At 42.0% G+C, this 24,626-nt stretch overlaps 1 protein-coding gene across 6 annotated transcripts in view; it reads right to left on the minus strand.

Annotated features, from left to right (window-relative positions):
- rap1gap2a (RAP1 GTPase activating protein 2a) overlaps window positions 1-24,626 on the minus strand; it is a 97,998-nt gene that overhangs the window by 35,217 nt on the left and 38,155 nt on the right. For 4 of the 6 annotated variants that reach the window (XM_050058853.1, XM_050058843.1, XM_050058832.1 and 1 more), the window contains exon 1: window positions 15,219-15,937. The exons of the other annotated variants lie outside the window; for them this stretch is intronic. In XM_050058853.1, coding sequence (XP_049914810.1) covers window positions 15,219-15,346 — 128 coding nt within the window. In that variant the 5' untranslated portion in view covers window positions 15,347-15,937. Of the gene's footprint in view, window positions 1-15,218; window positions 15,938-24,626 lie in introns of those variants that run through there. 6 annotated transcript variants of the gene reach the window in all.

Genomic DNA, 24,626 nt, shown 5'->3' on the forward strand with positions numbered 1-24,626 from the left:
TGCCCCAGGCACAACATTTAGCTCCAAATCCACAAAACCAGCCTGAAAATGAAGGAAATCTGAAACGACTGCATTAGAGTCAGTGGAGCACAGCTGTGTTGTTGTCGGACCCTGGTCTGAGCCAGCCTGATGCTACATTATGATTGACCAGTCTGCGCCCGGGGGCGGGACTTAGCAAAGAGTCAATTGACTGGACAAGAGTTAGATACAAAGTATAGTAACACAGACAGATGTAGGGTGTCTTGCTTTAAAGGGGGGGTCTGTGTAATCAATTTCAGCTCTGACTTAATGGATAAATGGCTGTTTTTTTAAATGGATATTTTTTATCAGTTCTGTTCTTTTGGTTTCGAGGAAATAAACACCTGGGCTGTGAAATGAAATCGCAAGGTCAAACTGCATTCAAACCTCTGGCAAACAATGCGTGGCAGAAATTTCCCAGCAAGACAAAATTCAGCGGCTGCCACAGAATTACATTATTTTAATACACAGTAAACACTGGCTGCGGGGAACATACAGCAGCTGCGTTGGTTTGTGTGACCCTCTCTGGCCGGGCGCTCTGCCAAGAACAGTGAAGTCACCTCTGAAAAATTTATTCATCCACAACAACAAACATGCTCTTTATAGGATTTTAGGGAAACTAGTTGTTGCTGCATAAATTTCCCCGGCGTAATGAATAAAGTGTAACTTAACTCAAGCCCCTGTCACCTCGAGCTAAGATTAAGTGGTTGTAAATCTGCTGGGCAAAAATAGGGCAGATCATGCTCCACATTTACGTCCAAACTAGTACAAGATGTACCTTTCTTGTGTACCAGCATGTCTATAATCCTGCTTGCATTTGGCTGCCGCTAATGATCGTTGATTCAACAGTAATTACATCTACACAGTCATCATGTTTATCTAATGATGGTAGTAATACATCTCTGTGTGTGTGTGTGTGTGTGAGAGAGAGGGAGAGGTTGTAATGCATCTTTGTTATTTCATATATTGATTACACCCTTGAGATGAGATTAGGACAGCAGGACACTGGGCACAGGCCGGGACACAGAGAGGGAAAGAGTGTGTGAGAAAGAAAGGAGAACAACACCTCTACACATCCTCACATGATGGACTGACCACAGGAAGAGGAGATAGGGGGATGAAAACAGGAAGTCATGGTGATGGAGGGTGCAGCAAGCATAAAAAAAGAGGACAGAGACAGAAAAATCGAGGAGAGGGTGAACTGCGGGTTTCGGATACTAAGCCTCTCCCAGGGGGGCTTACTGCGCACTCCTGTTTCCAGTTGGGCTTAATATTTGCTATGAAACTTGATAAGGAGCCTGATCCCCATGCCAATTGGCCAATTACACAACTGATGGTTTCTCTAATGAAGTTAATACAACAATAATTGGAGACAGAGAAAAGGAGAAAGATGAGAGTTGTGTAGGGATGGAGAGCGTGGAGGGCAGGGAACATAAGACTGCTGTGGAGGGTAGGACCCATCATCAACCCTGATGTATATTAAAGTAGACTGAGAATTAAGAATCATGTCGCACAGCAAAGTCCTCTTCAATGTTACATATTGGACATGACAGTCAAAGCTTTGATAAGCACTTTAAGGGGCTGACGTTACAGGAGGCATGTAGGACAGGTGGTGCCTGCTGCTTAAAGGGGAACACCACCTAAATGAGGAATCCCAATATAATATTTCAATGGCTGAGGAAAGTTCAGTCAATATTCGTGAACATGAGCTACTTTGTCTCAAAGCCAGAAACCAGAGAAGTAAGTCTAAAACTTGTGATGTCATCAAGTTTAAAGTCTGGAGCTGCTCTATGGGAGCCTGATTGGAGGACAGTGTGAGCTCTCTATGGGAGCCTGATTTTGTTGAGTATCACTGCCCCTCCTCTACTCCCCCGCCACTTGGCTTTATGTTTTCTTACCAAAATTGTGTCATCATCTGTGTGACATTTTTGCTGTGCTACAGTTTAGAAAAGAGGCTCTGCTCCTGGACAAAGGAGGAGCCACTCCTGTCGGGCATGGAGCTCTCTGCCTGCCGCCGGAGCCCGGACTGCAGGTCGAAGGTGGCAGTGAAACCAGATCTGGGTCTGTCCGTGGTGGGCTGTGCTGCCCTCTGATAAAGAGACATCAGCATTAAACTGAGACTGTTTTCTAACCAATTAAAAACAACTTGTAGTCGCATTAAATAGCATTCCTCTTCTGTGTTTTGGTGTGTTTCTGTACTTTTCTCAAGTGGACTTGGGCACAGATCGACATGCCCTGCCTGGATACAGGACACAGTGCTCACAGGAATCAAATGAACTGCACTTTGGGGTCAAGTGTGACCCAAAGTGCACGGGTTCCTTAATTCTATTGCAGGGTTGTCAGTTCTGAAACAGAAAATGTACCCTTATACTCGGAACATCCCCCTGTGGGCTCTCATTGTCACATCTTTTCAGATTCATTGTCTAGCAACTCCAGATTGATTGCAAGCAGATTGAATAATTGATGACATCACAAATTTGAATTTTAGCACTCTAGTTTTTGAATTTGGGATAGAGTTGTTCATGTTTACCATCTTTTTTGGACTGTCTTAGACCCGACCTTTCTATAACCAAATTTAATTAAGCTTCAAGAGTGTGAACACATTTTATAGAAGATACACTAAGTAGCATTTTAATGAATGGTACTAAAGATTGACTTTTGAGCGTAATTTAGATTTGTGAGCATGAACAGTTACCTGCTCAACACAGGAAAATACAGAGACATTTCACTTGTAGTAACATCCTTGTTGTTGCGGAATATGAGCACAAACGATGTTAACAGCTCGTCAAATAAGCTAACTTTCTGTTTTCCTTTTGTATGTAAGCAGCTGCATGTTTAGTCATTTCACTTTTTAGCCACACAAATAGCATTTCAATCTGTCTGTCGGCCATCCACTTTGGTCCAGACTCTGTTTCTCATGCCACCAGCGGCAACTACTGGATAGATTGCCATAAAATTTGGTACAGACATTCATATTCCCCTCAAGTTGAACTGCAGTGACTCTTGTGATCCCTTAACTATCTATCTACCACCACCATCAAGACAAAGTTGTAACTTACCCAATGTTTTCGCACCAAATACGTACAGACTAATTACATTCCCATGAGTCTGAGCTGTACTGATGTGCAAATGCAACGTGCCACATTTTATATATAGATGTCAAAAAGGACTGTTGCACGACTCCACACCTGCAAGTGATGACGCTAAGGGATGATGATTAGTAAGTGTGTCAAATCCTCAATTCAGTTCAATACAACTTAATTTATCCTTGTAAAGGCACTTGTATGCAGCAGATAACTCCCTGAATCAACAGGTACACTTGCAAAAATACTGATAATCACAAAACTAAAAATATGGCTGTAAGAAACTATATGTAAAATTATTAATTAATTATTATTGAAACACATTAATAAATAAATACAAGTAGGTTACACAACTTAAAAGTCCTACTTTACTGCTCACTTAACAGTAAACTACTGAGTGTCTATGATATAGGGAGGACTGAATGAGTGATTGTCTGACAAACCTTAGTCTTGTTTCGGGGCTATTTTAGCGAACCTATGACAGAAGATAATCTGTTGCATTATAAGATACGTACATCACAGTGCTGTCACACCTTTCACTCCCCTTTAGGCAGCAATTTAAATTAGTATCACTTTGTCTTCTTGTCCTTCCTCTATTTCACCCTGTATGATCTACTATCTATCAGTCTGTCCTTGTTACAAAGTCCGCTCCACATAGAGAGGTAAGAAATGGATGTATGAGTCAGTCAGCTGCCCAACAGAACTGTACAGGCATCTGAGATATGCACAGATATGTGGAGAGGTCAGAAGAGCAATAATTAGGAGGCAACTGCACTCCAAGCCACCGGCTGTTTCCTGAGGGAGCGCCAGGCCTCACCCTCTCTCTCTGACTGTGATATGAATAGATACAAAGATGACAGCAGACAGGAGATAAGACTGTCCAGCCAGACAACCTGAAAAGCTCCCATTATCAATGAAAGGAAGAGGAATAGACAGACGGGCAGTGAGAGGGGGATGAGAAGAAGGGGAGCAGCGTGTTTCTGGGAGAGACATCATGTAAATTAATATATAAATTTGTAAGAAAAATAATTAGTCCTTCAAGTGCAGAGCTGGCAAGCAGCAAAAAGAGGAAGTCAATAACCTTTTCATTTAGCTGTCCTGCTGATAGAGAGGCAGAATTGTCTCTGTGTATGTGTGTGTGTGTGTGTGTGTGTACATGGGCTTTGTTGCAGGTACAAAACACACTCCAGAATATTTTTTTAAAACATATTACATAAACCTTTAAGAAAAGCAGCACACTGGCACACAAACGACTTCTTTATGTGACAGACTGAAACCCGTGTTGAGCAAACACACAAACTAAGAGATCTTCAAGTGGCTCGTGTGCCATCAGTGCAACTCCAGCACACGTGTGTTTTTGTGACAGACTCAAAACCACGGTCAATACAGCTTTCATTAGGTGGTAGCCTATTTAGTTTTTAATTTCAAAAGGTTTCTATTTCAGCTGATTAAATCTGCAGACTGGCTTTAGTATTTTTTCTCAGCCAATCTTCACTTCTATCTCAGATGTATGCATGTGATGTCACTCTAGTCTATTGTGACTGGCTTTTAAATTAAAATTTTTAACAAAATGTAAGAAACTGTAGGATACTGTCATGTAAGTAATTAAGGTAATAAAGTATGAGTCGTTTTCTGAATTCTGGTGACTTTTAAAGAATGAAAATAACAAAATAATAAGTACTTAATGTGAAATACTTTTAATGTGGTTCAGTTTTGTGTTCATGCCAGTCGGCTTATCCTGCACAAGGGATCCGCAGAGGGTTGTCCTCACCAGCCCACATGCCCCAGAGTCCTGGATGCCTATGTGGGGTGGAACAGGAGGCTTGCGGTCTCTGAAAGACAGCTGGGTACCCCTGGACTCATGCAGGCCCGACGGGTGCCCTGCTCCAGCCGCAGAGGATCAAAAAAGGAGGGGAGAAACACCAGTGGGGAGGAAATAGTCGACTTTTAAAGTGGTAGGGCTTATACACGCTGTACAGTGCGAGAAACAGGTTGTAATGAAAGTGAAAGGTTTGAGAACTTGTCATAAATTGGGACAAATACAGAGGAAAAGTGACCCTGAGAGGAAACCGGGAGAGGGTAATTAAAAATGGGAGTGCCGGAACAATCAGGAGGGTTGACAGTCAGTTCCCCACTTCGCCTAGCCAAGTCCACAAAGTCTGAGCACGCCACAGCTCTCCTCTCCTCTCAATTATTTCTGTAATTAATCCAAATGTTAGACTAAACTGACACCAGTGAAGGTCTCGCCCTCTCCAGGAACACACAGTCCCACCCCGGGAAACTGTGAGTGTGCGTCATTTCGATCCTGCCAAAGAAACCAGGTTAATTTTGCAGTAAGTTTGTTACCTTGGATGATCTGATGATTCACTGTGACATATTACATTATAGCTACCAGGCACGGCAGCCAATTTATCGACTTAAACACTGACTTTGAGGATCACAAACAGGCTAAACGACCACCTTCTCTGACACTCACATACACAACACACATACTGAATCTGTGACACTGAGTTTACATTCTAAACACCAAAGGAAGACACTACAAGCTAGTAAAAGGTTACGTACTGCGGCATTTGTCTTGCCTTGGAAATGTCAGTGCTGTTTTGTGTCTCGCTGCACAAATGGTGCCAAGAGACCTCTGATAGACATTTACCTGTACTTACTTCCCAACAGCAGAGAGACACTGATAAAGGCCACATGCTGAATTATCTCTGTTTGTTTGTGTATGGTTGTGCTTTATGCAGTTAATCTCACTTTATTTGGATAGCTCGGCAAGACTGGTAGTCAATTTAATGTTAGGTGACTGTAATGCATTAGCAGGTGCATAAACATGGAGCATTTTGATCCAGTAAACACCTGAATAAAAGCTCAATGTGAGTAACGAAAAGTAGTAAAAACACCTCAATTAGAGAAATTTCATTCTGTTTGGGTTCAACAGATGAAAACGTGTCTTGTGAGATCCTCTTTCAATTACTTACTGTTTTCGGAATATCTAGTTTGTGCATCCTTGGATGTAATTCAAAGGTGCTCCATGGAAAGACACACCGGTATCTGTTATTTTTCTGTCATTTGCAAATGCTTTCTGCCATTTTAAGCGCATGACAAAAAATGAGTGTGCATCCTCTCTTCATCTTAAGAGTGTTATTTTATTATAAGGGATTTAAATATACATTTATAAGAGCGACTGGATTCAAAACTTTTGATTTAAACCAGCAGAAGTCTTTGTCCTTTGGCACAGTACTGCATTGCAGGGAAAAACGTAGTTGCCTGGCACAACTGGCTCTCTCTGTCATATCACAGGAAATGCCATAAATCCTATCTAATCCTATTCATTTCGTGGGACCCACTCCCTCTTTATCATTGCCCAGTCTCATCTAGTCTCACTGACTTGAGTCAAAAGAGAGAAAAAAGAGTTAAGCATCTGTCACATGACGCTGAATACTTCTCAACCAAGTCCACCACTTGAGACTAGCTGATAACCACACCAGAGCAGAAAGGTCCTGAAGAAAAGGAGAGAGATATGAAGACAGAGAGGAAGAGGCGCAGAATGAATGGATGTCAGGCAGATCTCTGAAAGAGAAGGCCGCAGAGCGAGGTATAGAGAGAGAAAGAATAAATGAATCTCTGCAGACTAAAAATAGCTCTCTCAATCCCCTGTGCAGAGCTGGGTAAATAGGGCCGTCTTGGGTGGGTCTCTGGACACTTGTTAGAGACAATACCATCTCATCCATTACACACCCAAGACAAGACTTACACACATGCACACAAACACACACGTATTTGTACAAACAGACAGCAAAGGCACATGCAATCAAAAGTGTGCATGTTTGTGTGTGTATGAGAGACTATACTAGCAGTCCCCCGCAGCTGCCAATCACAACAGGAGTGAAACACATAAGAGGAACAAGAGGGAGTTTAAAAGAGGGAGTAATTGTGGGTAGAGAGGAAAAACAGGGGGGAGACGGGGAGGATGGAAATACGAGTGAGTCAGTGAATAAAAAGTGGTTGTGTTAAACAGCCGGAGGAGGAGGGTTAGACTGCGAGAGGAGGGAAGGGACGGGACAAGGAAAAACTGTGTAAGGTGGTCAAGAAAGGCAGCACAAAAGACTGCACTTTAGAACTTCAGCCCTGTCTAACGAGGTTTTCTCTCCAAGAGCAAGTGTTCAGGATCATTGGCCTCACAAAAAAGGTATAAATGATCACCTACAGAAAGGATTGTTTTTTATTTCTGTAGAAAAATAACAGTTAGAATTACCACCTTGCAGTTGTATGTGTCCACAACCAGTCAGTTGAGGTTTATATCCATGTCTGATCAGACTCATATGTAGCCATTACAGTAAACAATTCTTAAAATGTAGATGTTGCAGCAAAAAGTGACAAATTCTAAACTGTGAATGCTTCACACACATCTTACAACCCGGCAGCACAGAAGAGCTACAGTATACAATCAGTACAGTTTCAAGTGGCTAACCCAAGATTAGTGTCACCAGTTTTGTATCTGACCAAATGTCTCCCCTTCTAGTTGTCAGGAATCAGTGCAAGAAGGACTCAAATGCAGAGCAGCAGGAGGATTTGAGGTTAAACAAAAAGCAAACTTGAATAAAACTGATGAAAAACATCCAGAGCAGGCAGGTAACTGACAGTCCAAATGACAGAAGAACCAAAACTGCCTGAAAACCAACCGGGATAAAACGATGAACTCAGGTAAAAAATCCAAACGGAACACAAGACACCAGGCAGGAAATGGAGCAGGGAATGACACCAAGAAATGAACACAGACAAACTGACAAGTACCAAAGGGAACGCACAGGTATAGATACAGAAAACGAATCACACGAACAAGACACAGTAGACAGTAGGAGGACACGGGCAAAAGGAGGGAAATGTGGATTGGCTAACAACAAGGGTGTGGTGGGGAACACTAGGGTGGAGCAAACAAGACTAATACTGAACAGGTGTGAAGGGAATACTCTGGGAACAGGGAAGGACGAACGAGACAGGTGTGACAGAAAGCAGGCGGGAAAACACACACAGACAGGAAGTAAGACCAGCAATGACACATGAGGAGAGAATCTACAAAATAAAACAGGAAACAGATTAAACATGAATGGATAATATGAAACAAGGAACACAAACAGAAAACCTCAAAACAAAGTCCACAAGATAACATAATATTAACAAAATCTCAGGATCATGACACCATTCCTGAGTTACACTGTTGAATAATGGCCAGAAAAGTGTTTTTACCGAACATTATGATGTCACAGTGAAGACGACTTTTGACCTTTGGGATATAGCACTTAATCATTTGGTTGTATGACTTTTTGTCATAATTAGCATAAGAATTTTTGAGTTATGGCCAAAAACATGCTTTGTGAGGTCACAGTGACCTTGACCTTTGACCACCAAAATCTAATCAGGTCATCGTTGAGTCCAAGTGAACGTTTGTTCCAAATTTGAAGACGTTCCTTTGAGGCATTCTTTAGACAATGCATTCACAAGAATGGGATGGACAAACGACAACCTGAAATCACGATGCCTCCAGCCACAGGTGTCGCCAGCACGGAGGCATAAAAATGACTAAGAATTTTGAGTTAATCTGCAGTTGGGTGAGATCAGAAAGCATGAGGTAGCAACAGCAGCCAATGGTCAATTTCCGCCCAAATGCCACCAGCTGTTTATTGTATTAGTCACTTTGACCTTGCCCATTTGTTACCAAATTAGACTGAATCAATGTGCGGTTATACAACAGAAGTCAAAGCAGAGATAGTTTTTACTGTGTGCTTATGTGTGTTGTCATGTTACTCTCCTGGACTGCAGTGGCGCAAATGCCTCTGTGTGTCAGAGGGATGGGTTTTAGCTGCAACCAGCTGCTAACGTACAGTAACATATTCTCTTGGTTGTTCAGCCGCAAACATTTCAGCAGTCACGTGACAACTGCAGGACATAGTTACTCCATGAGCCTGGCAGGATGTTATATGAGAGGCTCTAATCCTTAGCTGGTCAATTTAACAAGAAGAGCTTCACTATTAGCGAGCTTGCTTGGAAAATATAGACATTTTATAAAGCGTACCATGCTCTTCACAAGGAGACAGCACTCAATTTGTGACCATTTTAATTTCTCTTGTTATGCCCTGCTGGAGCTCCACATCCCCATATTAAGGACCCTCAAAGAGATATATAATCAACCACAGACTAGTGTTTGATGAGATTCTCTCTTCAGGGAACTGAAATTGTTGAGATACTTGCATAACTGTCAAATCTAATCAATCTATCTACTCCAAAGGGAAATGTTGATATGCACGCAGGGTTTAAAACACCAAAACAGAACAAATCAGACAACTGGGACGATGAAACAAAACTGACACTGCAGCAAATAATTAAAAACAACTATGAGAGAAAAAGAAAAACACTAAGATCTTATCAGATGTGAAGTTGCATAAAGTACAAATACATACACGGAAAATGCTATATCTCAGTGAACAAAGAGGCCAACAGGTCAGCTATTAATGTGCATACAGTTTTCCAAGTTCAGAATATTAATAGGGAAAACAATCAGCCTTTTCTCTTGTTAGCAGTGATCTGAAAGCAAGAGTTCAAACTCACTCAACAGAACAAAGTATGGAGCTGCTCGCAGGGTCTGACTCACCCTTACTTCTAAGATTTCCATGTCAGGCAACAGTAAATAAAGATAAGATAAAGGTACGTCTATAAACCTTCCATTAAACAGTCATCAAAGCAGAGAAACACTTAAAGAGTTCATTTTCCTCAGGATGAAAAGATGCTGCTTCACTTTTTGAAGATCTCAAGTGATTTTAAGACATAGCTTTTTGTCCAGAATTGTGCCGTCTTGTCTCACCAGCTCGATTTCCTCTCACTTAATAACAGTCGTTAAAGCAGCAGAGAGGACGACTTTCCAAAATCAATACTCATGTCCTTAGTTTTTGCTACATTTAGCAGGATGAAGGGCTTGTCATGCCATGACACAAAGTCCTCCTCCACAAGCCGGTGATCTTATTCCACCCCGTCCGTGTAGGCTGACTAACAACCGAATCATCAGCACATTTTATTATGTGTCTCATCATTGCTTTGACAGGTGTTCTTGTAAATAATATATGGAAGGTGAGGAAGACCTTGTGGAGAGCCTGTCTACAGCCACTGAGACCTGTTGGTTAACGGAACATTTCACATTCACATTGGACTGCTGACCACACCTGTCATCTTCCAGCCTATCTGCCTATTGGTATATATGCTGTACGGATGTGACAATTTGAAGACACCTTGACCTGGAATCAAAATGTGCAATCTTTAATTTTTTTTCTACGATTTTTGTTGATAAAAGAATAGTTTGTCAGGAAATACACTTATTCACTTTCTTGCTGAGAGTTAGATGAGAGTATTGATACTACTGCCATGTCTGTAATTCCACTCACTGCACCCCCGAAGCTTACTAATTAACATGTGACATCTTGTTTGTGTATATGCATAAAAGACTGAGTCAGGCCAGCTGTTGTTCAGTCTTTGTGATAAGCTAAGCTAAACCTGCTGATGGCTTTACCCTCATATTTACTGATTAGATATGGGAATCAAGGCTCTTCATATAAATACTATGCTGGCGGAAGTAGTTTATGAAGATGCAGCTGTGTAAGAGATGTGGAGGTCCAATTCCCTTGATTTCTTTTTTTAATACTGATGTGAATTGTCCATGCAACTTGCCATTAGACAGGCTGTAATACAGTGGTATTTCCATTTAAAAGGGTTGCCTTGACTTTTTCCCAGCTGAAAAATAAAACCCAAATGACCCTGTCAAATATATTAAATGCTAATGAAGTTGCACAAAAGGAGGTCTGCTAAGTCAGCTGGTCCGAATGTTATCACTCTATTAAATGGATGTTAGTCGTGGTTATCAGCCTCATTGATATGGATCAGCAGGGTCCTGCTACACCCACGAGTCGGGTTAAATGGACATGTTTATTGTTATGCAATGATGGAGACGGGTGGGTGATGTAATGTTGGTATGAAGAGTGAGATAATCCATGTATAGAAGAGGTCAGGGTATTCAATGGGTCAGACAGACATAGGACCTGAATTCAGGAGACAGACTTTGTGTCCCTTATGAAACCAAAAGGAAACAATGAGATATTTTAACAACTTAATGCAGGCTATATCAAGCAGGATATGTCACGTAGTAAACACCAAACTTATTCTAAGCCAAAACATGTTTTTCTAAACCTAACCGCAGTCTCTCAGCCTGAACCTAATGACAGTAAAAGTGAAAGCTAATAAAACATCTCCCTGTGGCAATGGGTATTTAATGGGTTGGACTCATATCTATGATGCTGATAACCACTTTAATCATTAAACACTGGTAATGAGTGGCTAAGTTGACTGTGATGACTCACAGATCATTTAAAAAGAGTATCCATAATTCACAAATGTAATTGAAAGATGTGAGTCATAGAGGAGCATTGCATCATAACCCCATTCTGTTAAGGCACGAGGGAAACAGACAAGAACTAGACCAAAACACAACATGTATCCTTATAAATGCATTATGTAACAGTAAATTAAACCACAGCATAACCAATTTACATCCACATCCTGTTAATGCCCCTGCCACAACCTTTTCCTGTTAAGCATTTCAGCCTTCACAATTGATGTGGGCTTTTATTGAGCAGCATCTGCTCGCCCTCTGTAGTCATAGTCACCAGCACTAAAGCTTAATTTACAGAAGGTTAGCGGTTCATCTCTACATCTGGACATTTTTTCTCCTGCTTATTTGTCAGTGAATCCGTCTTATACAGTGAAGCACTTAATGCAGTGTACGTGAGCCTCAAACCTCTAATTTACAGTGAAGGTCAGGCCTTTTCCTGTGCCATTACTGTCCAACTCAGAATAATCAACAGTAGGTAGTGTGCCACCAGACCAATGCAGTCATAAAGAAATAATCAGATATTGAAATGTGCAAAACAGGTGCATGTTTGTCTCAAAATGACTCTGACATTGTATTGGACCTATACTGTATTTCACGCCTGATAAAAATACATGTAACATAGCATGCCATCTTGTTACATGGTAACGTCGTGTCAATTTTGCTATTAGAAGCTTTTAATATAAAACGGGGGCAACACAGTGTGAACAGGAAGCCCCATGCTGTGATTATAGATTAGGTCTCAAAAACACTCTGGCATCATAAATGAGTCTGTCTCCTCTCACACACACACACACACACACACACACACACACACACATATACACATACAATCTCTCTCTCTAACCTCACGACTGCACCACAACACCACAAACCGACAGGGAAATGTAACCACTACCACTTAGGCACTTGTTGTGTAAGAAGTGCCTCAACACACCTCATGCATATGAAACCACACGCACTATGGGACAAACATCTCACACACAAGCACACACACACATACACACAGGAAAAACAGGTCTGCAGCTGGAGATAAATGGGCTGTGGTTGGCATTAATGCGTGGAGGGTAATATAAACATTCTGATACAAGCGGCAGACCTCAACTGGTTTCAACTTAATGGAGGGCAAATATACATTATTGCTCTATCAGTGGAGAGATAAAGAGTGAGAGGAATACAGAAGATTGGATGCCTGTATGCTTGCATGTGTACTTGTGTGTGTGTGTGTGTTGTGTGAAGGCAGAAAAAAATGTGAACAAAAAAAAGTGTAAAAAAGAATTGTCACATACTCTGTGCTGCAAAGTCAGGTGGTAAAAACCCAATAAACACTCTTTTTCGAGCATTCCATGCAAAGCGATCCCTGTTATGATGTTGTCAGTCTATAACTCACTTTTCCTTGTACTCACTGTCAGAATAAGCTTAAGGACATGAAATATCTTGCCACAATGGATGCCTATATGTTGAGAAAAACACCAGTGATAAACGTCTGAAAGGACTGCAATCATGCACATAACGACTGTCGTTTGGAATAAGACAACTTAAAACTGTCGGCAATTGTGCCTCGATCATTATGTGGCACAGCCACAGCGATGGGAATGACAACAGCAGAATATTGTTGTAGCAGCGCCTCGGGGTATTTCTGCCGCCCAGACATGATTGTATTGTTGTCATTTGACATGAGGCAATAACATGCAGAGTCCAAATCATAAATCACACTGTGAGCATGTGGAAAACATGCACAAAAGTACTCCTGTATAAAATACATGTGTGTTTGTGTGCATGTTTTTGCTGTGTCTGTGTGACAGTGCAGTGTTGTTGCATTTACAGATGATCAAAGCCTCAGAGCATGGCTGGATTAATCCACTAGAGGGCCTTGGGGCAAAAATGACATGTCTGGACCCCATTGATCATCCCCTCTTGGCACTCACTGTGTATGTACCCTGTTGCTGTTAAATATATATTTTGCCCAGAGCCACAAGAACCAATCACTTATCGTATGCTGCAGAACCACCTGGCTGATTGCTGTGGCACTTAATTTAATTAAATACACACAATACAGAATTAGGTAATGTTACAGGTCTTTATCATGTCAGCTGACAACTGTTTTAGTGGTGCAGGTATCTGGACTAAATCACAATTAATCAAATTACCACAAACAAGCTGTCACACATTAAACCTGCAGCATTTAAGGGCCCCAGGGAGTCTGTGGCAGTTGCCCTATTTGCGTGGTTGCTAATCCAGCCTAACCTCCAGGGGTTAATTTTACGCTACACACACACACAGACACACAAACACACAGAGGTCAGATAAACTTATCAGCATTTGCAAAGTAAGTTACAGTCTATTTTGATGTAGACTATTTTGGTCCATGCCATTAGAACAGAGCAGCAAAGTGTGTTCAGTGCTCCATATCGGATGTTCACACACATACACATACACTTATCCAACACCACACTGTGCATATCCTTCCCCATAATAACACTGAATAGTCAAACTCAGTCTGCAACCTTCTGCTCTGATTCCACTTTAACTATATGTGTATGGCTGCTTATGTTAGCTTGGCCGAAAACAGGTCCACCCAGGGGGAGGCTTAGCGGAGGGAAGTGCCGGCAGTCTCGACCCTGCCAACCTCCCACACTTTTGTTTGTTACCAGGTGGGATATTCCCAGGGGTCATATTGACTGCACTCGTCTCAGGTAGTATTAGCAGTAAGGTGATCTGGACAAAACAGAGCGTGCAATGGAAATTCTCTCACAGGTGCATTTGCAGCAGCAGTTTCTAAAGAAGTAAGGCATCGGAAGTCTTCTTGAAGGCACAATCTGGTATTCCTTTCATTCAACAAAAATAATCTGCCTAAAGGTCCTCAAGAGACTGAGAAAAACAGTTGCTTTCTTTGTAGCCTTCACAGTTCATAATAAATTTATTTCAAAACCTGCTAAAATCTCATATTTACAGCAGGGTTGTGGGCAGTAAATCCTGATACTGCATTCTCTTCTCTACTGCAGTTTGCAGCTCACCTATTGAACTCTTAGCCAGTTTAACAACCAACGAACCTGTGTTCACACTGCTCCTGTGCTACACAAATGAAACTGTTTCATCAGCATTGCAGGCATCAACAAGTGCCCATGATGCTTGTGTGTACTGCAAAAACTGTTAAGAACCAAACACAGAAATACATAAATAGGTAAGTGGGTGACCTTTGCTCTGCATCTTTTCCTTTTCATTCAATCCATCTCTCTTTCTTAACGCTTTTCATCCTCTCTTTTTCCATGTTCTCTCCCCACCACAGCCTTGCTGCTGTCCTTACTCCCTTTCTTATTTGCTCTTCAAAAGCACTCACAACACTCCTCTCTTCACCTACAATCCTCGATATCTTCCCTGTCTGTCATTTCCACTGGCACGAGACACACACACACACACACACACACACACACACACACACACACACACACAGGTGCTCTAATAAAAAGGCCTATTATAAAACTGCAGATGCAAACTCATTGAACCGTAAAGAGCACAAAGTGCACCTTTCCCCTGGAATAACAAAGACATCGCAAGCTAATAAAGTTTTCCTCATAATATGAGCTCAACACTGCAGTGCATACTCTCTGCTTGTCCCTCAGCTGTACACATCCACTCAGCATGCCTGCCTCATCAGATGACACAATGGGACAAACTTCACCCACCCTTCACTCTCCTCTTTCTCCCTCTCCTTCTCCTTGGCTTTGCGAGACTTGTGCAGGAGTCCGATCAGGATCACTGCGGCCCGAATGCCAGCCTTTTTGTTGTGGTACCGTCCTCCGGTCTGAGACATGCTGGACGTCTCTGCCGGTGCCAGGAGGGGTTCAGGTGACAGACGGTCCAAGGTCAGGCCAGCTCCAGGGTCCCTGGGATGCAGAACCTGCTTGGTGGTGGCTTTGCGGGACTCCAGCGTGACCTGTGGGTGTCTTGGTTCTGTATGCTGTCTGGCTTGGAGCAAGCTGGTAAGTTTCACCCAAACCAGGTACCTGTTTGATTTGGCCCTGGATTGTCAGTTGAGAGCCTCTCTGTCAGATGTTTCGGTTTAAGTCAGTAATCCAAAAGTTAAAAATATTGGAGCCACTTTTGGTTTGGCAGGATGTCAGGTCCGATTAAATCTCTGATCTTGGGATCAATGAGCATTTCTTGTAATCCCAGAGGTCCAGAGTGGCACGGCTGGACTCCAGCTCAAGGTGAACTTCTATCTGCATTCCCTGCTTCTGCAGTGAATCTGTGCATCGCAGCTCCACAGCAAATCATGGTCCCTGACGAGAGGATGAAGGGTTGCGCTACTGACAGCCTCGCAGACACATACACTGTGGCACTGCATCTCTCTGTCTACCTACCTCTACCTCCCTACCTCTCCCTCCTTCTCTAACATGCTCTGTTTCTTCTCCCTCTGTGTCTGCTGCTGCTCTGCTCCCTCCTTCCTTACTGCTGAGCCCCGCCCTCCTCCGTCTGATAGGCTGCAGTTGGTACAAGGACTGCCTTCTCCTCCTCTACTGTATACCTCCTCCTATCTCTCCCTGTCCTTGTTTCTACCTTGTTAATCATTTTATATTAATCTCCCTGACCTTGTTCTATCAGTGCTTGATTTTGTGATTTCATTTCTAGGCACATGTATGCACACCTACTCACCCTCTCTCTCTCTCTCTCTCTCTCTCTCTCTCACACACACACACACACATAAACACACACTCAGTCCCTCAGTGTGAAATCTCAATTCAAACAGGCTTATCAGCCTATTGCCTGCTATGCCGTTGCCAAGGACATTGGAATTGAAATGTAACCTCACAAATTGAAAACAGATTAAATGACAACACATGAAAAAATTATAATTTAACAAATTTTACATGCTCTCCCATGCGCACAGACACACGGGGAAATACATGACACATTTTTTACACCCAGTTTCTTCGTTGGTTGCCTGCTATTATCCTGTCGTGCCACATATTTTCTCCACCTAACCTCCGTTTGTATTCCTCCCACTAATAAACTGTCTGCATGCTTCTCGTTCTTCGTACAAATTTACAGCCAACTAAGCTAGTGCTTCTCTTTAACTCCAGCTAGAGCCTGTTTCCTCTTCAGTAACAGGTCAATAAACAGAGCTAAAGTAGTCATCTTCCCAGAATAAATCGATCTACAGCGTTCTGCTTCATTTTGAGCCACCTGTTCCTCCTCCTCTCTGTTAGTGAACTAACCAACTGAGTGAATAGATAGCCAATTGACTCACAAGCTGCATTGATTCTCCTAGCATTAGTAAGCATTATCAAAATTTTATACATAATATCTTCACCCATTTTCTTCCTTGAACCAAGCTGGTTCATTGTAGGATTGTTAAGTCCTTTGCTCTTTCATTTGGTCATTGTGTAATTACTGTAGTCTGGATGGTTTTCATTAAAGGAATAGTTTGACATTCTGGGAAATACACCGATTCGCTTCGTTGCCAACCAAGTCCATACTTTTCGTCCAAAACTTTTGCAGTTCTAAAAATTAAATACGACCTCACGTTGTGTTGATCACATTTAACTCTCTTTGTCATTAAAGTTTTTGGAACAGGTTCAGTTTTCAGCATTTCTTCGCTTCTTTCAAAAGCCTTTAGTGAGTTGTTATGACAAAGAAGCAGCACAGAAGATGTGGCATAACTTGCAAGACAGACATCTGCACATTATCGTTTCATAACCAAGATAGCCTACTTTCAACAGATCAGACAGGAAGATTGAGGTGGATGATCGTGACAAAGAAGAGGATGTAATAGCGGATGAAGACCACACATAGACACAGAGAGAGAGAGAGAGTGCAAGAGTGTGGAGACAGAGAGGGAGGACAGCTCGGCCCCTTCAGGTAGCCGTGGTGCCAAATGCATGACGCAGGCAGAGAGTGGCGACAGCCAGGGAGGTAACTCCAGTGGGGTGCAGAGAGAGTAAACGTTTCCTCCCATGAATATTCACAGCGAACTGAACAACAGAACATATCCGTGTGCAAGTTTTCTTTGCATGACCATTTTTAACGGATGACAGATTAAAACTAGAATTACCACCTCACGGTTGTATGCCTCAGTAAACCAGTCAGGTTGCAGTAGCAAGTTAAATACTGTACATGTCTGTGAAAACATGGACGCTTCACAAACATCTTCTCCCTGACAGCACAGAACAGTCAGTCCAGTTTCAAGGTGTGCACCCAAGAAAAGTGTCCCCCCTTCTGTTCCTGAGTTATGATGCTGAATGATGGCCAGAAAAATGTTTTTGCACACCATTATGAAACTGGCCTTTGACCTTTTGGATATAAAATGTCATCACTTCATCGTTTTATCCTATTAGACATTTGTGTAGAATTTTGTCAAAGTCAACAAATAAATTCTTGAGTTATGGCCAAAAACATGATTTTTGAGGTCATAGTGACCTTGGCCTTAACAACCAAATCTTTATCAGTGTATCCTTGAGTCAAAGTGGACATTTGTGCCAAATTTCAAAGGCCTTCTCGTGATTCATTCACAAGCGTGAAACCGATGCATTGTGACAGTGACCTCAATCTTTGACAAAAAAATTTCAATTAGTTTGAAGAGGTCGTTTGTGCCAAATTTTAAGAAATTCCCTCAAGGTGTTTTTGAGATATTACATTCACAAGTATGAAACAGATGAGGTTACAGTGACCTTGACCTTTGCCCTTTGACCACCAAAATCAAATAAGTTTTATGTACATTTGTGCCAAAATTTAATAAATTCCCTCAACGTGGTTTTGAGATATTGTGTTCATGATAATGGGACGAATAGTTGGGCGGACAGCCTGAATACATAATGGCCTCCAGCAATGGCTACTGCAGGCACAGAGGCATAAAAACAAAAAAAAAAACCCTAAAAAAAAATAAAAATTGACAAACATACTTTGTGCGCAAAGCCTTTAAATGAGAGGATTGATACCAGTGTCATGTCTGTGCTGTTGAATATAAAGTCACAGCCAGGGAATGGTTTGCTCCAATGATAAAAACTGGAAGTGGGAGTCTCCACTGGATGCCTGGTATCTAGTTACATTGTGGGTTTTAGATTAAAAAACAAGATATAATCAGTGAGCTTGAGAGGCACCCGTTGGTGGGGCTATTCATCTTTTGACGGGGCAAGCTGTTTTCCATTTTTTCCAGTCTTAATATTAAGCTAACAGTCTTCTGGCTGCAGCTTCACACTTCACAGACAGACATGAGAGTGGCAACGTCGAGTCATCTAGCTTGTAGTAAGAAAGTGATTGAGAGTATTTCCCAAAATGTCAAAGCCCTACTTTAAGCACTGGTATCAGAAACACATATACCCTTTTATAGTTTTAAATAGATATAGTCACTCTGTTTTCTTTTAAACAAAAATGCTTTTTTCATTAATTACAGTAACCTACAGTTACCTTTCATCCATCTTATTAAACAGCTTCTTCTCTGCATTGATTTCCTCATTTCTCTAAAAGAGTTCATGTTTGAAAGGGTTTCTATATTTCCGTGAACCATAAAATATCCCCAACATAAAAACATCATCTTTCAATCCAAGGTAAAGATAGCCATGTGAATTATGAATTATGAGATTCTCACGTGGCAGCGAGTATAAAACTCCGTAGACAGACAAGGACACAGACATAAAACTATACAAGCAACATAAAAGCCTGAAGCAGCGGAAACATTCACAGTGAATCACGTAGCACATCTGGTGCAGCTCGTCTGGGTGACAGTAGTGACAACAGTGGAGGGGTTAATGCTAGTCGAGAGCTGAAATGGAGTGTCTCCGACTCCTTGTACTGGGGATAATTAGAGAAATGCATCATTCAAGACAAGAGACAAAGACATCTGTGTAGATGAGAGGCTTTAGATGGCAGCCAGGGTATAGATTAAGCTGGGGAAACAACCGCAACAAACAACAATTGAAGGGAAGGTCTAATTTCTCTCCTTGTGTGCATTGCTCTTCCTGTGTGTGATCAACGCCATAGCAACCAGACAGCTGCCAAAAGATCTGCCCGGAGGACCCTCAAGGCTGTATCCCCTTGACACCCGCCCGAGAAAAGGCTTGTTAGATTTTTGCTTGCTGCCCTTTGTGGAATTTGTTTCCAAAACCTGCAGTTTGTGATTTTTGATTGACACGATCTGCAATCATGGCGCCCTCGCTCAAAGCCACCTGAGGATTTTCCAAACTCTTGTGTGGAGGCAAACAAACAACTGGACTATCAAACGTCCTCCAGAGATCGACAGTAAAAAACATATACATGCATGTACGTACATACACACACTCACTCACTCTCTCTCCCTCCCACACACACTTAAGAGCAACTTGGCCATTTCACTTGGGTCCTATTGTGCGTCATCAAGGGGGGGGGGGGGTAAGACACTTGTATCTATTCACGTTGAGGCACACAAACACTACTCACTCTCCTTCAACCCCCTCCCCTTGTTCTCCCACTCACACATTCACGCATACACACACACGCCCACAGGTGTCACATTGTTCCCGTGAGATACACTGAGGTGTACCAGTTTACCTCGGAGCTTGAATAAACATTCAGAGCAGTTATGCTGTAATCCTAGTGTACTAGTGGTTGGAGGTACATTTACTGAGATTCAGTGTCATAGGCGGAGATTTTGTGGGTGCTTGAAGCACCTATGGAGAAGGCCGGGCACCCATGTGTGCCAGCGTACAATCGGGGCCAAATTTTTTATGACATATTAAAAAAAAAGTGTTGTCTCTGGCTGGAAAACAGAAATAATGCTCTTGTCTTTCTTTTGTATTGCAGTGCATCACAGCCCAACTAGAGCCCAAAATGGCATGCTGGTTTTAAAAGTTGAGAGAACAATCGATGATGGGTTAACATGTGCTTCATGTATGGATCATAGACTGTATAAAGATGGACGACATGACAGCTCCCCAAAAGTACAGCCAAAACATTTCAACTGCAGTATAGGTCACAAACCCCGCCCCCTCCATGTTAGCAGATGGGACATGGGCCAAACTGAGGGTGCTTTCACAGCTGCTCTGTTTGGTTTGGTTCAATCGAACTCAAGTTTGTTTGCCCCCTAAGTGTGGTTCGTTCGGGCAGGTATGAACACAGCAATCACACGCACTAAAACAATCGGACCGAGACCTTCTTGAAGGCGTGGTCTCTGGTGCAGTTTGTTTGTGGTGAGAACATGTTCCGACCTCAATCCGAACCAACTGTTTGTCTGACAAGTTTGGTTATAATAATGAACACAAATAAGTGGTTATTTGGTGTTAAAAAAGAGGGGGGTTAAGGTCATGACTGACAGCTGTGTGTGCCAATCATTGTGCTCACTATCAATTCCGCTGCTTACGTTTGGTGATTCAGGTGTTTGGGCGGGAACTCGATGCTGGCAGAGATCGCTACTGCGCCAACCGGCCATATCTGGGATATTTTGGCTTCATTTTCGTACAGTGGGAGGAAGAGGAGAAGCATCGTCCATCTTTATACAGTCTATGGTACAGTTACAAACTCCCTCTGCTCTCTGCCAACAGACACACACAAACCAGACACAGACACACACGTGCGCCTGAGTGGTGCCAAGCAGCCTTCCCTGTCACTTCACAGCTTCTCAAGTGTCTCCCAAACAAACAGATGCCAGTCGACCAACGTCACCTCTCTTTGCAGCTCTTTCTATTACAGGACACGCACACACAGACACACACAGACACACAGACACACACACACACACACACACAGACACTAACTCACACAAAATGTTTGACCCAATTGCAAGTCAGTTGGAGAAAATGACCTTCACAACTGCTGCTGAGTAACTGCTCTATCCCCCAACACGCACACATAGACACACACACACACACACACACACACACACACACACACTCTCCCTCTTCCCACTTTCATCCCCAGTTCAATCCCCTTTTTCAATCCTCCATGTTCTTTCAGTGTAATAGAAAAAGAACTCATCATGACACTTGTATGTGAAATCTCCTTATAGTTGTCGGTATGATGTGTGTCTGAATCTGTGTGTGTGTGTGTGTGTGTGTGTGTGTGTGTGACTTTCTGCAGATGTGTACCACCACATATTCAGCTCCATCTTGCAGTAACTGTTAATGTTCAGGGCAGAAACACATGTCCAGTGTTTATGAAGAAACAACAAAGTTCAAACCAAAATGGCAAACGCACCATAAATAAGAGATTAACTCTAAAAAGTCATGTTGTGATATGAATCAAATGGAAATGTCATTCTCTGTACCTTTCAACATGTTCTATGTGCTTTGGGAACAAGAACTTCACATGTCTTGCTTACAGTGTTTTGTGGTGTTTTAAATGTGGTGCAGACTTTGATTATATTTGTTGGAAAAGAAAAACTCACTTTGAAGTGTTGGTATTTCGGTTTGATGTAGTAGCGTTTTGACGTGACTGTCCCTACAAGGCAAAACTGTGTGCACTGCGCGTTTACACAAGGCCGTTTTTTACTTTCTTTGATTGCTTTCTAAACATAATTTATCCTGTGTTTTGTTCCTTTGTGTATTCCATTGTGTTCTGGATCCAATATGTGACAGGTTTTTTAAAGACGTGGATAGTCCTCATGTACCGAGTCTCTGTTTGTCATGTCAGTACCAGCTGGTGAAAGAAATTCCACCCTTGGTGTGTTGGTGCTGGTGTCACTTTGGTGAAATTAAGCTAGTATTTTCTCACCTTAGTTAAAGGGAGAAAGTCTGACATGTATTGTTTGGCTTCATTTAGCAATTGACCTTTTGCTAAGCTCCGCTCCTTTGTGATGGTCCAACAAGCTGTCAGAGTAAGCATGGAGCCCACACTGTAACTAGCTGCACTCCCTGAAAAGAATTTGCATATTTTTGGAAAAATGAAAGAGTGATTCCAGAGAGAAGCAGACAGAGGGGTCTACAGTCTGTGTTTGAAGGATATATCCAGGATGTCAAACTGACTCAGCAGCAACAACAGGTTAAAAAGACAAAGATAGTTAGAAGCTAAAGCCGAACTATAGGCTACAGATCACAGTGTAAAAGTGAACCACCACATCACTGCTGATCGCCACACAAGACAATGAATATAAAGGGAAACTTTGCTGATATTGAACCAGCTGTGTGGCATCACAGTGTGTGCAGATGAACGGTGTTTGGCTTCACGTGCCCCAGGCACAACATTTAGCTCCAAATCCACAAAACTAGGCTGCAAATGAAAGAAATCTGACACAATTGCATTAGAGTCAATGGAGCACAGCTGTGTGGTTGTCGTCGGACCCTGGTCTGAGCCGGCCTGATGTCACATAATGATTGGCCAGTTTGTGTCCGGGGGCGGGACTTAGCGAAGGGTCAATTATCTGCTCTATCATTTTGTCCTTCAAAGCCTCATTTGTTTGGCTTTTTAACTTTTCATGTCATGAAGAATTCAGCTCAAGCCGTCTTTACTTTGGCTCTCACATATTTCCGGCCATGCTTAGGCTTTTCAGAGCTTTCTTATTATCTGTATCTTTCTTTCCTCGCCATACTATATACTCTTTTGTTGCTGTTATTTTCCATTAATCTCAGCCTTTTTGTCCTCTTAACATTCAGCTCCATTTTCCTCCCCTCTCTCCCTTCCTCTTATCAACAGTATTACAAAGTAAACTACATAAGATTACAAAAATGCAATTAGAAGAGTCAGAAAGTGTTCTGTAGGGAAAACTAGATAAAGGATAACTTCTGTAGAAAAAGAGGCTTCATTCTGAATTCTTAGGAACATGTATACGCAGCAGGCAAAAGTTTTAACCTCCCAACCTAATAACTCACATCTTGATGATAACATCTGCACAGTCAGTGGATTTCAGAGGAATCTAAATGTGATTACCTCGACAGAATACGTTATCACTGATCATGTTCTATTTAGATAATCAGCTATCTGCAGCTGATTACCTGCATCAGTTTACAGTCTAATCCTCCCATCCACGCCTATCTGCCACTTAGTCTCACCTCGTATCACACCTTTTTTTTATCTCCCCTCTCTGTGTACACTCCTGCCTCATAAAGTACACGCTGCTCCTTTCCACCACTCAGTATTTGAATCCAGGCCCATTTTGCCAAAGAACTACAGAGTGCACTACTAATTCAATGACACACACTTATGCATACTGATATATCCACAAGTGTAATCATACTCATGCAGGTACGCTTAGTAACAAGTGTGTACACACAGATTTAAAGAGAAGGCTGTCAAGTGATTTATAAAAGGAGTTTACAATCAACATACATTCATAAAACACTCAACACAGTAATTTATATAATCATAAACTCTTCCTCTTTCTGTTCTACTCATGTCTCATTCAGTATAACTTCCCAGTTGTGTGTAAGTGCAGTCAGGTCAGCAGTGGCCTCTCAGCAGCAGTTGCTCTCACAGCTAAAATTAGACGTATGGTTCCAGCGAGGAATGCCTTATCATTATATGCACTGTGGAAGGGCAACATTACTGTTTGTACAAAGAATAGTGAAAAGACCAAATCAATAACAAACTGATCCTTCAAACAAGCAATGCCTGTTTAAGTTTTAGTAGTTTATTCTTCTGTGCCCCAGAGCTCCGCTGTCATCCCAAAACTATTAAAAACACATTAAGGAGCCACACTGTTGCAGTGGGTGATATGTTCCCTCATTACCATTAACACACATGCTGTAGTTTATCTTGTCTCAGCGGCTCATACACAGTGCTGCTGCCCCAAATATTTACTAGAGCACTAAATGTGCATTAATCCGCTGCTGAAAGTAGTCCCAAACAAATTCCCTTGTCCCTATTTTTCTTTTTTAAGTGACAGTATATATATTTGTGATCCATTTTTAAAAATTTACATCATTTACCAACACATTCTCACTCCGACCTCTTCACATATCGACGTTTGGTCATGGGCCTTCCATGTCCAGATACGACGTAAAAGGTACCCTGGGTGCCTTGGTTATTGACATTCTGGGATGTTGTGTCAAGTTCTGCCTGTTACATGCATTGTCTTCTTTCAAAATACACTTCTGTTATCACAGGTAAGTTACCATTTACATACAGTCTCTTTCAAAATAAAAGCACTACGTCAGTACAACAACCCAAATTGACATTTTTTTCCTCCA

This window comes from Epinephelus moara, chromosome 2, assembly GCF_006386435.1.
Source record: "Epinephelus moara isolate mb chromosome 2, YSFRI_EMoa_1.0, whole genome shotgun sequence".
NCBI lineage: Eukaryota > Metazoa > Chordata > Actinopteri > Perciformes > Serranidae > Epinephelus > Epinephelus moara.